This window comes from Oryctolagus cuniculus, chromosome 1, assembly GCF_964237555.1.
Source record: "Oryctolagus cuniculus chromosome 1, mOryCun1.1, whole genome shotgun sequence".
NCBI lineage: Eukaryota > Metazoa > Chordata > Mammalia > Lagomorpha > Leporidae > Oryctolagus > Oryctolagus cuniculus.
The window spans coordinates 116,706,239-116,722,980 of record NC_091432.1 but is presented as its reverse complement, the minus strand read 5'-3'; the positions used below and the strand labels follow the sequence as shown (position 1 = coordinate 116,722,980).

Below are 16,742 nucleotides of genomic sequence, written 5' to 3'. Positions count from 1 at the left end.
AGAAATAAGGGATATTTAATAGTAAGGAAAGGTTAAACCCAGAGAGCAGGTAGATCTTGAGACAATGAAATGATTCACATATTGGTTGATCTTCTAATTATAAGTAATGTTTCAAAGGCAATTTAAGTATTTTAAAAATAACCATCACAATATACATTTTATCATTTTTTAAATCTACTTCCAATGTTTAGGTATGGGGTAATTTAGCATAAGTCATTTCTTGGCTCCTTTGATTATTTTTAGATACGCAGCTGAAACCAAAAGTGGAACCAAAAGTCAAAACTAGTCACAATGTTCTGGACATGGCAGTGCAAGCAGCTTCTTAACCACTGTGATATTGCCGCCACTCTTGTATTTTGAACACATCCTTCCACCCAAATGATCTCAGAATTTTGGCTGATATACCTGATAATAATTTTATTTATGCTCTTTGTTTAGGCTGTATTTCTTTTTTTATTGCTGCTTCAGATGATTTTTATTTGATTTCTGGAATTTTGAACACTGTGTGCCTTAGTGAACGCCTCTTTGGATTGAATTTGGTGACACCTTCTCTTCCTCTACCTGAATGTTGTTATCTTTGCCTAAGTAAACGAAGTTCTCTGTGCTTATTTCCCAACATGTACTTTCCTACTTCCTTTTTCCTTCTTTCCTAGAATGCCTATTGTATGAACATTGGGTCTTTTGATTGTGTCCTATAATTACTGTAGATTTTCTTTTACTTTTTCTTTCATTACTTTAGAAGAATTTTAAATGTTCTTTGTTCAAGCTCTCTAATTCTTTTTTGAGTTTGAACAAGGCTACTAACACAGTTTATTATTGCATTTATCCATTCAATCATTGTTTCCTTAAACACTGATATTTCTTTTTCTGTTTACCAAAAATATTTGTATGTATCAAAGTTGTCATTTTTATATATTCCATTTGCAATTAAAATTATCTGTGTATTTTTGTAGTCCGATCAACATATTTAAGAAAAATAATCTTAAATACTTTCATTGATCTACATTTCTTTTGAGTCTGATGTTGAGCTTTGCCAGTTCCTTTTAGAAATATCAGGATATTCTGAATCTTTTGAAAGCTATGTGCATGTATCAGTGCATGACATTTGGAGTAAGAGTCACCAGTTCCAGCCTTTACAGTCATTCTTGTCAGGCAAATAACATTACTACTAGTATAACCTGAGATTCTGTGTTTAAAGGCAGATAGCAATCCCAAAAATGCTTGATTTGAGTTCTCTAGATAGCTAGGGTGCAGCTTTGATGAATTTTAGTGAGGAAGCTGTCTGGGTTCTGTTGTCTGGTGAGAACATTGGCAGAATTCATTCAACCACTTGGTACATCTAAAAATGGTACTGAAATAATTGCTTTACTGGACAAGCTGTGTCATTCTTAGAGTCTTTGAGTGGACAGCACTGTAGTAGAAGTTCCAAGAGTCAGGCAGGATCATTACCCATTATGGACAGGACCAACTTTTAGGCTGACTAAAAATGTTCAATTGAAGTTTGCCTCTTACTGTTGTATGTGACCTTCAGGTGGACTTTGAGGTTATGCTGAGATATTTAAATATTTGGTGACAGAAAATTAGCTCCCAGTCTTTGTTGAATGGGTGGTGCCAAGCATCTCCCTCCCTGGCTGCTGAAAATTGACAGCCTCAGAATTCAAGCCAGGTGAATCTAGCCAGCACTTCTGAAATGAGCCACTCAGCTCTGCAGGTGGGCTACCCTGGTAGGTGATACCTGTGATCAGGCACCCCTCCTCAAAGATACACAGACCTGTTACCAAGATCTGTGCACTAGGCACTGTGGGCTTCACATCCTTGCTTTGTTTCTATCTGTTTGCTGGTGCCCCAGCTGTGTAATTACCTACTGGGCTCCACAGAAGGTTAGACTAGAGTGGGCTTCTAGGGAAACTTCTTGGAATCCTGGTGAAATGAATGCCGCAATGCAGGAACTTTGGCTATAGAGAATCTTCTCTGTGAGACATTATGCTAGCTTAGCAGAGGGGAAGCCTTGACATCATCGAGGAATATCATTTTCCTACCCTTTCTATGACCACTCCACTCTGTTGTCCACAGAGGTTTCACAGGCCCATTTTCAAGGTTAGATTTTAGGTACTCTTGTATGTGTATAGTTTCCAGATAAACTTCTTGAGATGGGGTTTTGAAAATTTGGACCTCATGTTCTGTCAGCATGCTGGTATCTCTTTTCCTGAATGTTCTTGACCTAGGGACACAGCTGTTTTTTTCACAGCCTGTGCTAACTGCGGTGTTTAGGACTAAACTGCAGTGTGTTTGGGGGGAAATGTTAGAACAGCTGTTAGGACACACTACAATTCAGCAGTATAGTACTCTTACAACTTTACTAATTCTGTATTTGTGTGATGGTGTTGAGAAAGGTATGGAAGTCCTTGTTTTTGGAAGCCATATTCAGTATGTGATAAATATGGAGATGATTCTGAAAAATTTTAGCTAAAGAACAACACAATTTCCAGAAATGTTTGAGAGTGCCTACACTGTACTCTGTATTGTATTTAGTAACAAAGTGATAAAAATGACCGAATCAACATATGTCATAAACTTGTATGTCATTTACAGCAAGCTGTATGATTTAGGGAGAAATAAATTAATTAAAAGAAAGCCAGATGTTGATGATAATTTTTTTCTTTTTTTTCTTTTTTTATTTAGTAAATATAAATTTCCAAAGTACAGTTAATGGTAATTTTTATGAAGGATACAGCAGAAAAATAAGATATTCAAAACAGAAATCCCTAGCTTTAGAATTTCAAGTCATTACTTTATGACTTAAATCATATGAAAACAGTAGGATTGAAAATAAATCATTCTTTGAAATTTCATTTTGGGGGTAGGGTTATATTAGATGGTACTCCTTGGGATGAAAACTTGTAGACTAAGGTAATTGTTCTGAGATTATTTAAGGTATGCTAAGCTATGATGCTTGTAGATTATGCTTATTCAATGCATTTTTTTATATTTTAAAATCTCCCTGTTAAATGCACATAGAGTGTCTATTCATGGGTTCAATATGACAATCCAGAATATCATTGCATAAGGGCAAAATGAGTATAATTTTTATTTTCATTTTCTTAATATTTCTCAGTGTTTGGAAACTTCAAATCTCCTATTCTAGTGGATTTTAAATTAGTAGTTTGTCATCACCCTACAGTGCTGTAGAATATAGTCTTATTCCTTCTATCTGACTGTATTTCAGTTCCTGTTAAAAAATCCCTCCGTGTCACCCATCCCTCCTATCCTTAATATTCTGGAATAATCTCTTTTTTAATATCTTCTTAGAGATTAACCTTTTTACTTTTACATAGAATTGAAAACCGCGGTGCTTGTCTTTCTGTGTTGGTTTATTTAACAAAATATCTTCCATCAATTGTACTTTACTTTAGGCTTATGATATTTTCAATGGAAAATGACTTCATGAAAATAATATCCATCCTAAGTCTATAACCATCGATCTTCACAACTGACAGTTGAATATTTACCAAATGACAGCAGTATTCCAACCATTTTTTATTTAATGTTTTGTCTTTTTTTTTTTTTTTTGACAAGCACAGTTAGACAGTGAGAGAGAGAGAGACAGAGAGCAAAGTCTTCCTTCCATTGGTTCACACCTCAAATAGCAGCTACGGCCAGCGCACTGCACCAATCCAAAGCCAGGAGCCAGGTGCTTCTTCCTGGTCTCCCATGCAGGTGCAGGGCCCAAGCACTTGGGCCATCCTCCACTGCCTTCCCGGGCCACAGCAGAGAGCTGGACTGGAAGAGGGGCAACTGGGACAGAATCCGGGGTGCCAGTGCTGCAGGCAGAGGATTAGCCAAGTGAGCTGAGGCGCTGGCCTAATGTTTTGTCTTAACATCACAATACCCCATTAAAAGAGATACTATGAAATCTTGAAAAATTTCATATAAAGAAATAAAGAAGCAGATAGACAGAACCCAAAGGAAATTTCCATTAAATATGTTTGAAAAGGGGTGGGGGGCAATCCATTTCCCTACAGAGTTGTAGATGATGGAGAACACTTATTTCTGGCTCTCCCGTGGGAGAAAAATATTCTTTGGAGTGAAGTGAAAACTTGAGTAATATATTGAATCACTCTTTAAATAAAGTCAGATTCTACCATCCCATTATTGCTTTTTGTTACCTAGAATGTGTGCTCTGGGAAGAGAATGAGCAATCCTTTACCCCTCTTATAATCAAGTGCCTCATATCATTAAACATGTTAAATCTCCTAGTACCTCATCAGGTGGCAAATGTCCTTATGACACATGTTGTTTAGTTTCCCTTGGTACTTGAGATGCCAAAAATTATAATCATGAATTCTGGCCAGCAGTTCTGACATGTTATTAAGGGCTGTGAAAAATAATTTTATACTACATTTAGCTTCCAATGTAGCAAAGTCACAGAGCTTTACACTGGCCTCAGCAGGACCACTGATTTAATAGCAGTAAAGAAACACTGAGGATTTCTTGCCTGTGGAAGGTGAGATGAAGATTCTGTTTACATTCATTTTTTCCTTTTTATTTGATGCTTTTATGGAAGTCAGTGAAACAAAATTTTATATATATGCACACATGTACATGTGAGGTAGAAAATATCATGTTTTGAAATCACAATGATCAAATTAATTATGATATCCATCCCTTCTTATGCACACCCTTTGTGTTTTTTGTGCATGTATTTAGAAAATTGATTTTCAAATGAATTGTCTTAGAAAATATAATGTATAATTATTCAGTATTATTAACTATTGTTATTTATATTATATACCATATATATTACATATTATATATGGTATTATATATGTTATTATTAACTATTGTTACATTGCTATTCATTATGTCTCCAGAAATCATTCATCTTTCATAACCACAACTTGGTGATCTTTAATCAACCCTATGTGTTTTTCCCTCCTAATGACCTCTGGATCAAACATCCTCTTCCTTCCTTACATGAGTTTGGTTGTGATGAATCTCAAATATAGGGATGGTTATCCAAGATTTCTCTATTAGTGCCTTGATATTAACACAGAATTTTTATAAGTAGAATCCAAGGATCTCTATTTTCCTTTTATTTCATGAAATACTTAGCCTCATGATTATTGCAGAAGATTCTATTTGAAAGGAGATCAGAGAATATTCAACACATGTTGGCCACAAGGGTTGCACCTTCTTAATAAGATGATTCCCTCTGTATGGTCAGAATTATCACTCTTCTATTTTCATAATTCTCATTCTCTGATAATAGGCAGTAACCAGTCACTCATAGACTAAAGTTTCCTTAGTTTCATTAGAAATTGTTTAGGGTGTCCACTCCAGAATATTCTAATCTGCATTAGTGGTTGCACCAATTGTTTTTCTGATTTTATTTGAAAGAAAGGATCTCCAAGCATATGACAAAATAATGAGAGGAGAGGGACCATTGTGTCCAGATCTGCCCTCTATCCTTTTCATGCACCTTCTCAGCAATCATATTTGCATATGAAATCATTGACTTTCTCATAGGAGGGCTTTTTGCTTTGTATAGCTTGTAGGGCTTGAATAACAGGTAGACAATATTTCGTAGTAAAGGCAGTGCTATGACTTATTGTTGGGTAGTCTTAGAGACAAAACTTTGAACTTCACGGAATATGTGAAAATATTGTTGAAAGAGGGGTGTTCTAAGGTAATTCTTATTTCTTGTGTCCACAGATTCACTCAGAGAGTAATGGCACACACAAATGGCTCTTTTGTGACAGAATTCGTCCTGATGGGGTTAACAGACCAACCAGACCTCCAGCTGCCCCTTTTCTTCTTGTTTCTAGTCACATATATGATCACTTCTTTTGGAAATCTGGGCTTGATCATTTTAATTGTGCTAAATTCACACCTGCACACTCCCATGTACTTTTTCCTCTTCAATTTGTCTTTCATAGACTTCTGTTATTCCTCTGTAATTACACCCAAAATGATGATGAGCTTCGTATTGAAGAAGAATAGTATATCTTACATAGGATGTATGACACAGTTCTTCTTCTTTAGTTTTTTTGTCATTTCTGAATGCTATGTGCTGACATCCATGGCCTATGATCGATACGTGGCCATCTGCAAGCCACTTCTATACAACACAATCATGTCCCCTAAAGTCTGTTTCAACCTTATGCTGGGTTCATACTTGACTGCCTTTTCTCACGCCATGATCCACACTGGATGCATTCTCAGGCTGAGCTTCTGTGATGCAAACACCATCGACCACTACTTCTGCGATGTTCTCCCTTTGCTTGAGCTCTCCTGCACCAGCACGTATGTCAATGAGGTAGAGATCTTCATTGTAGCAGGCATTGACATCACTGTCCCCAGCCTCATGGTCTTCATCTCTTATGGTTTCATTCTCTCCAGCATCCTGCGAATCAGCTCCACTGAGGGCAGGTCCAAAGCCTTCAGCACCTGCAGTTCCCACATAGTTGCTGTTTCTCTGTTCTTTGGATCTTGTGCATTCATGTATCTCAAGCCATCGTCTTCTGGGTCAACAAGTGAGGGAAAAGTCTCTTCTGTTTTTTACACCATTGTGGTTCCAATGATGAATCCCTTAATCTACAGTTTAAGGAACAAAGATGTTAAAATTGTCTATCCAACATGGGAAGTGAGATACTCAGCAGACTCATAGAATGGCAGATGTCCTAAATAGCACTCTGGCCTCAGAATCAGCCCTAAAGGCATTCGGAGCTGGCTGAAAAGCTCATGAGAGTATTTCAGGCATGGAAAGCCAAGACACTCTGGCAAAAGATCTCTGCGAGTGAGATCCCAGTGGAAAGAACAGGTCATCAAAGAAGGAGGTACCTTTCTCTGAAGGGAGGAGAGAACCTCCACTTTGACTACGACCTTGTCTAAACAAGATAAGAGTCGGAGAACTCAGAGGGCTTCCATAGCCTTGGAAACTCATGACTGGAGCATAGGGAGATTACTGATGCCATAGACAGGAGTGTCAATTGGTAAAGTCAACAACAGGAGTCACTGTGCACTTACTCCTCATGTAGGATCTCTATCCTTAATGTGCTGTACATTGAGATTTAATGCTATAACGAGTACTCAAACAATATATTTCACTTTGTGTTTCTATGGGGGTGCAAACTGTTGAAATCCTTACTTAATGCATACTAAACTGATCCTCTGTAAAAAAAAAAAAAAAGAAAAAAAAAAGAAATTATCAATTCCCAACTTGACTCTCACTGGGATTAAACATGACAATAGGTCTGCTCTGATTTCATCATCATTTAAAAAAAATCATCTATTATTTTTCACTTTATGTTTCTGTGTGGGAGCAAACTGTTGAAATCCATACTTAATGTATACTAAGCTGATCTTCTGTATATTAAGATAATCGAAAATGAATCTTGATGTGAATGGAAGGGGAGAGGGAGTGGGAAAGGGGAGGGTTGTGGGTGGGAGGGACGGTATGGGGGGGAAGCCACTGTAATCCATAAGTCGTACTTTGGAAAATTATATGCATTAAATAAAAGTTAAAAAAAAAGAAAGCAAAAAAAAAAAGAAATCATTTTGTTGTCATGATCAGGAATAAACTGAGAAGAGCAAAGCAAAAAGATGAAAAAAAAAATTGTCTTGAGAAAATCCCTGAGCAGTATCAAATTTTAATTAGAAACACTATACTTTTTAGTACATAGTTACGGGAAAGAGACTGTATGGATTTCATCACCAAATTTTAGGGAAACTTTTGTTTTCCTATTGCTTTCCCAACATTCTGAAGGAAATTCTCTTTTCTTGATGTTTCAATGTTTTATCCTCTAGAGGTTTTTTTCCCTTCTTTTTCCTTCTCACCATGCATACAATTTCTTCTTTCACCCTATAACTGCTTATGATCATCATTAAGTAAGAGTTTTAACTCTTGATTTTCATTGTCATTATTCAGTTTATTTTCAAATTTAATTGTCATTGTCATTATTAAATTTATTTTTCTTTAGAAGTGAGAAGTGTTTGGTGCTGTGGTGCAGTATGTTAATCTATCCCATATGGGCACCAGTTCTAGTCCCTGCTGCTCCTCTTCTGATCCAGCTCTCTGCTGTGGCTTGGGAAAGCACTTAGAAGATGGCCCAAGTGCTTGGGTCCCTGCACCTTCGTGGGAGACCTGGAAGAAGCTCCTGGCTCCTAGCTTCGAATTTGCACAGCTCTGGCTGTTGTGGCCAGTTGGGGAGTGAAGACCTCTCTCTCTATCTCTCCCTCTCATTGTTTGTAAGTCTACCTCTCAAATAAATAAATAAAATCTTTTTAAAAAAGTTGTGACAAGGTATAAAGTACAGGATCAAAAGGTTGAAATTATTCCACTGGGCAGACAGTTTTTATTAGCACTTGTAATGATGTGTAAGTTTAACAACATGTTTTCCATGTGAAGGAGTAAGTTTCTATATTTAATACACTTAGTCAGTAATTCACAAATACAGGTATTTTCTAAGTGAACTATTAAGTACAATGCACTTTGCGACTGTAAACAGTATGCATTAAACTAATTCTGGCAGAATTGTTACATTTACTATTGTTTAGTTGAAGTGCACATACTAGATCTTTAATATGTATTTATTTTATGGACAAGATTCTGAAGCTCAGAGTCTAACAACTTACACAGGTTTTTAAAAGACAACAGCAAGAAAAAACATCAGTATCAAAATTTCAAATGTTCTATACTTATATTTCCTGTACACCTCATTTTATGAGCTATGTTTCTCTAAATATGAAATTTTAGAAAACAATGCTATTTTGGAAGATGACTCTGCTTTGTTCCCAGATGTTGGGTAAATTTACTTAATGGACTTTATTTCATTTTATTCATTTCTTCTCATGAAAACAATCTGATGTTGTTTAATAATTGTAGAAGAAATGATTTCCCTTTAATAATAATATAATAAAATCCATAAACCAAGAGCATGATATATAATTTAAAAGATTTATATTGTTTGTTTATTTTAATAATTTTTATTATCTTTTGTATGATGGAAGCAAGGAAAACTACAAGAAAATTTGATTTGCTCCTAAAATTCGTAGGTATTTTGCTACTGTTTGGTTCACATATTTCAGAGAATTCATTTCTTTGAATAATTTCAAGAAAGCATTCTATAATGTTAAAGATACTTTCACTTACCAAAAATTTGAATATGCTTTAGAACTATTCATAATTGTTTTTAGTTTTGAAGAAACAGGTAAGAAACCAAGAGTTTAATTCAATAAGTTAAGTAAAATAACACTGGATATTAAAATGTATTTCTTGAGTCCTTAAAATAAACTATAGTCACATTTTAAATATAATTAATCTGTGTTTTTTAACTTTTTAATTTTATAGTAGCTTAAAACTACATACCCAAAATTTTAGAATTATGCAAAGCATCCATATACCTGTGCTCTGCTTTTTCTACTCTTAACGTATTATTTTAATATATTTGTCACAATCTCTAAATCACACTCAACTTCCCATAGTTTGTAACACAAGCCCTCTTTGCCTTCCCCACACCTCCAATTCTCTAGTAACCAACATTCTGTGTTCACATTGTGGATTTTTTTTCTCATTTTTATCTGCTACCTATTAAGTAGAGCATGTGGGGCATCATATTAAGTAATAATTTTTTGTGTATATGTAAGTAGAGGCCTGTTGAACTAGGATAGTTAGGAAATTTTTGTTTGAATTACAGAAGTGAAAGTTTTCAAAAAATAAAAAGAAATGAAATTGAAATATATCAGAATTTTTTACTTGATGTAACAGGGTTTGGGGAGAAAATGAGACTATGAGCCAGAAGACAAATGGATAAATAGCCAGTAAACAAGAGGTTCATGCATAGTAAATGGTCTAAATACATCCAATCGAAATTTGTATCCTGTCCTGGATTCTCATAATGACCTTCCACTACATTTGTTCAAAGGCTATTGAAAAGTCATCACAACAGTGTCACGGCTTTCTTTTTGTAGGAAAAACCTATATAGGATGCCAGCCTTGCGAGTAGCAGCTTAATGTATTGTGCCACAATTCCAGCCATGTTTTACAATTTTTCTAATCTCTACCCAATGCTTATATATTGTGAAATTTAGCATAAGTGGTTGTTTATGTTGATTATTTCTATATTTTCAGCACTGCAAAATCCCTATGATATTTATCCCAGTGACTAAAAACCTGTGATTTGAAATGACTTCTCAGTGTTCACACAATAGCTCCAAGATCAACATGCTTGGCTTTTCATTCAAGTTGTTCTATTTATATAAAATAGTATAACTTGGTTGGGGATTCCTTTTTGATTTTACTTTACCTGCTGCTTCCTTTGATAAAACCACTTTCTGTATTGAATAAAATTCTATTTAAATAAGGAAAATTGTATGTGTCATTTGCTACCCTCTGCACACACTGCCGAAATATATCCACTCCTCATATATCTCATCACTATTTAACGTGACCAAAAGTGTGAATTCAAACAGATCACTAGTAGTTCACTTGAAATTTCCCAAAATACAAAAAGAGATTGCTTTGTTTTCAGAAAAATACACCTTCTTTAATTTCCCTGGCTTCACCTTTTTGAAAATGAATTTCAAAAGAAAATGAATTTAAATAGCTTAAATACAACCTACATGTAGATAAATTCCAAGAGGTTGTAGAAAGCCAAAATAACTCTGAGAATTAACTATGCAGTCATAACGAACTTGTGAGGTACTGACAAGGGATTTTTAAATAAATATGGCACAGTTTATTTTTCTTTCTTGCATTGAGACATTTCTCTGGTAATTAAGCTGAGCACCAGAGGAAGTGAGGAGTTTAATGCTGAGCTTTGTTATATAATCCAAGGCAGAGCCTCCCACCTTCCTTAGTAGAGGGGAGGCTAGTGGAGTCCCCAGCGGTGTTTCAAGTCTCTTGTTGACATGAGTTGAGTGGGCCCACTTCTAACATCCATCAGAAACATGTATGGGTGTTAGAATTCCAGCACCTCAGAGAAGGACTGTGAGGTCACTGGGGGTAGCGACCTAGTTCTTATTTCATAGATGCTGGGCATGATTCTCAGAGATATTCATGGTTTGTTTTAAATCACAACTTAATGATAGAGCTCAGACTGGGAATTAGTGTTTGGATTAAAATTCATCACGGCTTTCTTACTTATCAAAAATTTATCTATTTTATAAATTATGGAGACAGTAATGTTGGTTATAGTGAATAAAATGCTTTAGAATACAAGTAAAATATAAATAATACAAATAAAAGCAAAAATTAAAATAAAAATCAACAGAAAGTATTCATTTCTTAATTTGTATTTTAGAGCCTTGTTGTCTTATTTAGAGTGTGTGGATATATTCTTAATTTATATCAGTCTGTGTTGAGCCGGTGCCACAGCTCACTAGGCTAATCCTCAACCTTGCGGCGCCAGCACACCAGGTTCTAGTCCTGGTCGGGGCGCCGGATTCTGTCCCAGTTGTCCCTCTTCCAGGCCAGCTCTCTGCTGTGGCCCGGGAAGGCAGTGGAGGATGGCCCAAGTCCTTGGGCCCTGCACCCCATGGGAGACCAGGAGAAGCACCTGGCTCCTGGCTTCGGATCAGTGCAAAGTGCCGGCCGCAGCGCGCCAGCCATGGCGGCCATTGGAGGGTGAACCAATGGCAAGAGGAAGACCTTTCTCTCTGTCTCTCTCTCACTGACCACTCTGCCTGTCAAAAAATAAAAATAAAAATAAAAATAAAAATAAAAATAAAAAAACAGGAATTTAAGGAATTTATACCAGTCTGTGTAATAATGAAAATGCTAAGGTGGTTTATACTACTCATTGTGGGCGGTGCTTAGTAAGTCCTGGGCTAGTAGTCAGTTCTTACATTCAATGTTTTATTTAATCTCACATCTGAGACATTTGATAAGCACTGATATAAATATCCCAATGTGGCAGAAACTGGTGCTCTTCTGTCTTCTTCTAGGACAGACTTTTCCAGTCTTTCTTGCAGTGTGGTGCGGCATGTGACCGAGTTCTAGGTGTGATGGCACTGGTGCAAAGCCAAGTATATCCTATCCAGATTTCTTTTATCCATATCAGGGCTGGCCTGGCTCGTGATGAGGCGCCACTCAGGTGGTGGGGTTTACAGAACAGACAGGAAGTGATGGCAGAGAGTCAGGGCAGGGAAAGGAAGGATGGGTGGAGCCACAATAGAGAAGGGGCACACAGGAGATGGATGCTGGCAGTGTTCTCTATAGGTCTTCACAGTGATTAGTAACTGTGCTTTATAGTACGTGCAGGTGTCCACATTAGGTTCCTCTAGATGTGTACGTAAGCTAAATTAACAGGCAAAATAAGGTTAGGAAACATTGATTAGAGCCCCACCAAATGGAACAATAAGCTAATCTATAAGCAGGAACAGCCTTGCTAGTGGAATGGCTCACAGCAGCACAAGGACAACCCTGAAGAGAATACAGAAAATGAAGATCACAGCAGGAAGGGTGGTTCTCTTCACCACACAGATGTTACATTTACACCGATGTGTGAGGGAAGAGGAAACATGTACGAGCGCACTTTAAAAAGTTCCTGGAAAATGAAATTAAAAGACAAGCTTATTTTCCTTCAAAAAGTTTCAAAATCCATGCATAATTTTCTAAAAAGATTCATTTATTTATTTATAAGGCAGAATGATGGAGAGAGAGCAAGAGAGGGCTAGAGAGAAAGGTCTTCCATCAGCTGGTTCATTCCCACAACAGATTGCAACAGCCAAGTCTGGGACAGGCCAAAGCCAGGAGTCCAGAATGCCACTCTGCTCTCTCACATGGGTGGTAGGGACCCAAGCACTTGTGCCATCTTCTGCTTCTAGGTGCATTAGCAAGAAGCTGGATCATAAGTGGAGCAGCCAAGGAAATGGAGTTGTTGTGTAATGGGTAAAGCCACTACCACCTGCAATGCCAGCAACCCTTACAAGTACCTGTTCATGTCTCCACTACTCCACTTTCGATTTAGCTCCCTGCTATTAGCCAGGAATATGTGAAAGATGCCCCAAGTGTTGCATCCCTGCCACCCATGTAGGAGACTCAGATGAAGCTCCTGGCTCTTGGATTTGGCCTGGTCCAGCCCTGGCCATTGCAGCCCTCTAGGGAATGAATCCAGAAGGTATTTCTCTCTCATTCTCTCTGTATTGTTTTAAAAGTAAATAAAACAATCTTAAAAAAAAGAAGAAGAAGTGGAGCACCCAGGACTTAACTGGCATTCTGGTGTGGGATGCTATTGTAGCCAGTGAGGGCTTCACCTGCTGCTCCACGACACCAGCCCCCAAGTATGTATTTTTTTCATAATATGCATTGCCATGGACTTTTTGAAGACCCCCTCCTATAATCACTCTGTGTTGATTTGTAGTATCTTATAAATCATTATGCTTAGGTTTGTTGTATAATACAGAGGACATATTATATAGCATCATTTTCTTAACCCTTTTTATTTTATTGATATAGTATTTCCTAAAGAAATACTTCAGACTTCATTTATCTATTTTAATGTTTTCATTTATTTAAGCTGGAGAGAAGAGAGAGAGAAAGAGAGAGAGAAAGCGAGACAGACTGACTCTGAACTGAACAGCTTGTTCAGTTTCCAAGTGTACACAACCGAAGAACTGGTGAGATTGCACCAGGCTGATGCCAGAAGCTGGAATTTCAACCTAGGTCTTCCACATGAGTGGCAGGAATCTACTTGAACCATCACAGATACCTCCCAGGGTCTGCCTTTAATTATTTGAAGGGCAGAGCAAGAGACACAAATAGGGGGAGGGAAAGGAGAGGGAGAGATCTTCCATCTCTCGCTCATTCCCCAATAGGCTACAGTAGCTCTTCTGGGTCAGACCAAAGCCAGTAACTCCATCCTTGTCTACCACACAAGTAGCAGCAGCCCAGGTACTTGGGTTATCATCTATTGTCTTCCCAAGTACATATGACACAATATAAAATTACACTTGGGTTGAAGGGTGTGTATGTACCAGTATTGTTTTGTGTGTGAAATATTGTAAGTCCCTTTAGTTTTATGTTAATGATCTTATCCAAAACATTTTTAAAAATCACTCTGAAAAAATAAAAATAGAGAAGTGGAAATTTTCTGCCTGCCATTTCTGCCCAGGAGAATGTACTATCCCTGAAAGTGAACCTATGAGCTGAACATTGCTTCCAGACACCAGGGTAAAAGCATCCCCAGTAGTGTGTAAATAACTTCCAAACTCTGCCTATCCTAAAGGATTTGAATCATGGAGGGGCTCTTGGGAAAGCCTCTATATCAAATCCCTGAGACCTTGAAGCTCAGGAAAAAATAACTTTCAAGATGATACCTGTTATTATGTCGAGAGAGAGAGCTCCTTGTATTCCTTTTTCCATGTTTAATGATTATTCCTGGGCAAAATCATAATTAAAAATTATGGTGTTTATCTGGAAGACTCTCAGAGCAAGTTGAACACTGAGATTAATAATTGACCTGAGTCTCTCCATGCAAAAGGAGGAGGAGACTTCAGGTCAGCGATATTACATCTGCAGTGGCAGAGCTATGTCTCTGTGCAGGACAATGGCAGAAAGGACACCTTGAGGATGGTTCTGGTGCCGCTAGGCAGAAGATATGAGAAGAAGGTGACAAGAAGGTGAGTGATGCATCTTTCTGTTTTATGTCCTTCTGTGTGCCTTTCTGCTTTCCACCACTCTGACCCTGAGGTCTCAGTGGTGGAGAGGTCTATGTAGGAGAAAGTAGAGACCAGAAGTAGCTCAGAGAGGACAGACACGCTAACAGTGCCTCTGACCTTTTCTGTCCCTCAGAGAATTTCCCATGAAGGAGACCCAAGGGCCATTGCTGACTTAGTGACTTTCTTGCCGTGCATGTTTGAGGAGTCAACGTGCTTCTATGAGTCTCCTCCCCTAGTTCTGAAGTGGACTTCCTGCTCAAGGTCTTTTTTTTTTTTTGATAGGCAGAGTGAACAGTGAGAGAGAGAGACAGAGAGAAAGGTCTTCCTTTTCTGTTGGTTCACCCCCCAGTGGCCACTGCGGCCAGCACGAGCTCTAGGTCTTTACTCTTCACAGCATTCAATCTGTATTTGGAGCCAAAACATCAGAGTCAGAGTGTGGTAACGTAACGATTAACAAGTATAAAGTCAAGTAAATGTTAGTGATAAACTGGAAAAACAGATGGGAAATCACTGCACTCCCCTCCCTCTTGATGGGTTTTTCCCATGTGTTTCACTATGCTGATAGCATTCCTGATTTTTTTTTGTTTATTTGAAAGGCAGAGTTGGGAGGGGAGAGAGAGAAAGAGAGAGAGAGAGAGAGAGAGGTGCTCCATCCACTGATTAACTTTCCATATGGCCACAATGGCCGAGACTGGGCCAGGCCAAAGCCAAGAACCTGGAGCTTCTTCCAGGTCTCCCACGTGGGTGCAGGAACCAAAGAACTTGGGCCATCTCCCACTAATTTCCAAGGCACATGAGCAGGAAATTGGATTGGAAATGGAGCAGTTGGGTCTCAAATCAGCACCCATATGGGATGGCCATGTTGTAGCTGGAGGCTTAACCTGCTATGCCACAAAACCAGCCCCAAGTGCTGAGTTCTAATTGTTTTAAAACCTTTTCCCTTCTCTTCTACCTTACTCTTTCCTTTCCCTCTTCTACCCCAAGGTTTTACACTTATATTGTAGAGGTAATCTTCAAATCTTTTTCAGATAGATTTGGTAATTTATCATCCATCAAAATAATTTGTTAGAATCCACTCATAGCTGGCACCGCGGCTCAATAGGCTAATTCTCCGCCTTGCGGCGCTGGCACCCCATGTTCTAGTACCAGTCGGGGCACCGGATTCTGTCCCAGTTGCCCCTCTTCCAGGCCAGCTCTCTGCTGTGGCCTGGGAGTGCAGTGGAGGATTGCCAAACTACATGGGCCCTGCACCTGCATAGGAGACCAGGAGAAGCACCTGGCTCCTGGCTTTGGATCAGCGCAATGTGCCAGTGGCAGCACGCCGGCCGTGGCGTCCATTGGAGGGTGAACCAACGGCAAGAGGAAGACCTTTCTCTCTGTCTCTCTCTCTCTCACTGTCCACTCTGCCTGTCAAAAAAAAAAATAGAAAAAAGAATCCACTCAAAGACAGCTTTAGATATAGTTCACATATAAATTTCATACCTATATATTTCCTTGTGTAATGTTTCCATTTGAATTCTTCCTAAGCATTTGAACTTAATACTTACTGTAGCAGCAGCTCCAATGCCACCAAACTCACTCCTCTTGCCCAGTGATCATTCATGGTGAATGGTACCATCATCTGCTTAATTGCTTAAACCCTAAAAGGGTATCTTCCTGAGCTTCTCACTTCTTACTGTTCCTACTCACACCTTTTTCCTATTATCTAGTGGTGCTGCAGTTGCAGAAAACCACTTGTATTTTCCCTTTTGACCCATTTCTCCCAGAATTACTCCCATTACTTGACGTGATGGTTATGCCTCCCATGTACTGGTCTTCTGTGTATGAGCAGAGTCAGAGCCAGTTGTGACCTCCAGTACCTTCCACAATAAAATACAGTCTTGTTCCCTTGAATAATTTCCACAACCCCTCCACCTTTCCTGGAACACCCTCCTATATTTTCTTTGCCTTATTCATCTTATTATTCTGGTATGAGATTACTTAGAAAACCGTGGGGGAGTCTTTCCTATACAGAAAAGCAAGATTAGATGACCTAAGACTATATTCTCAAGACATTCTGTGCCTACACTAGTGGTACTGGTACC

At 38.3% G+C, this 16,742-nt stretch overlaps 1 protein-coding gene across 2 annotated transcripts; it reads left to right on the top strand.

Annotated features, from left to right (window-relative positions):
• The first annotated feature begins 5,722 nt into the window (after positions 1-5,722).
• On the top strand, positions 5,723-7,653 carry LOC100352890 (olfactory receptor 8B8-like). 2 transcript variants are annotated; one of them, XM_070062898.1, is made up of 2 exons: positions 5,729-6,616; positions 7,603-7,653. In XM_070062898.1, the coding sequence occupies exons 1-2, from the start codon at positions 5,729-5,731 to the stop codon at positions 7,651-7,653; spliced, it is 939 nt and encodes a 312-aa protein (XP_069918999.1). The 2 variants fall into 2 exon arrangements, with proteins under 2 accessions (XP_002708388.2, XP_069918999.1); XM_002708342.3 differs by lacking the exon at positions 7,603-7,653 and having other exon boundaries at positions 5,723-7,352.
• Positions 7,654-16,742: the final 9,089 nt, after the last annotated feature.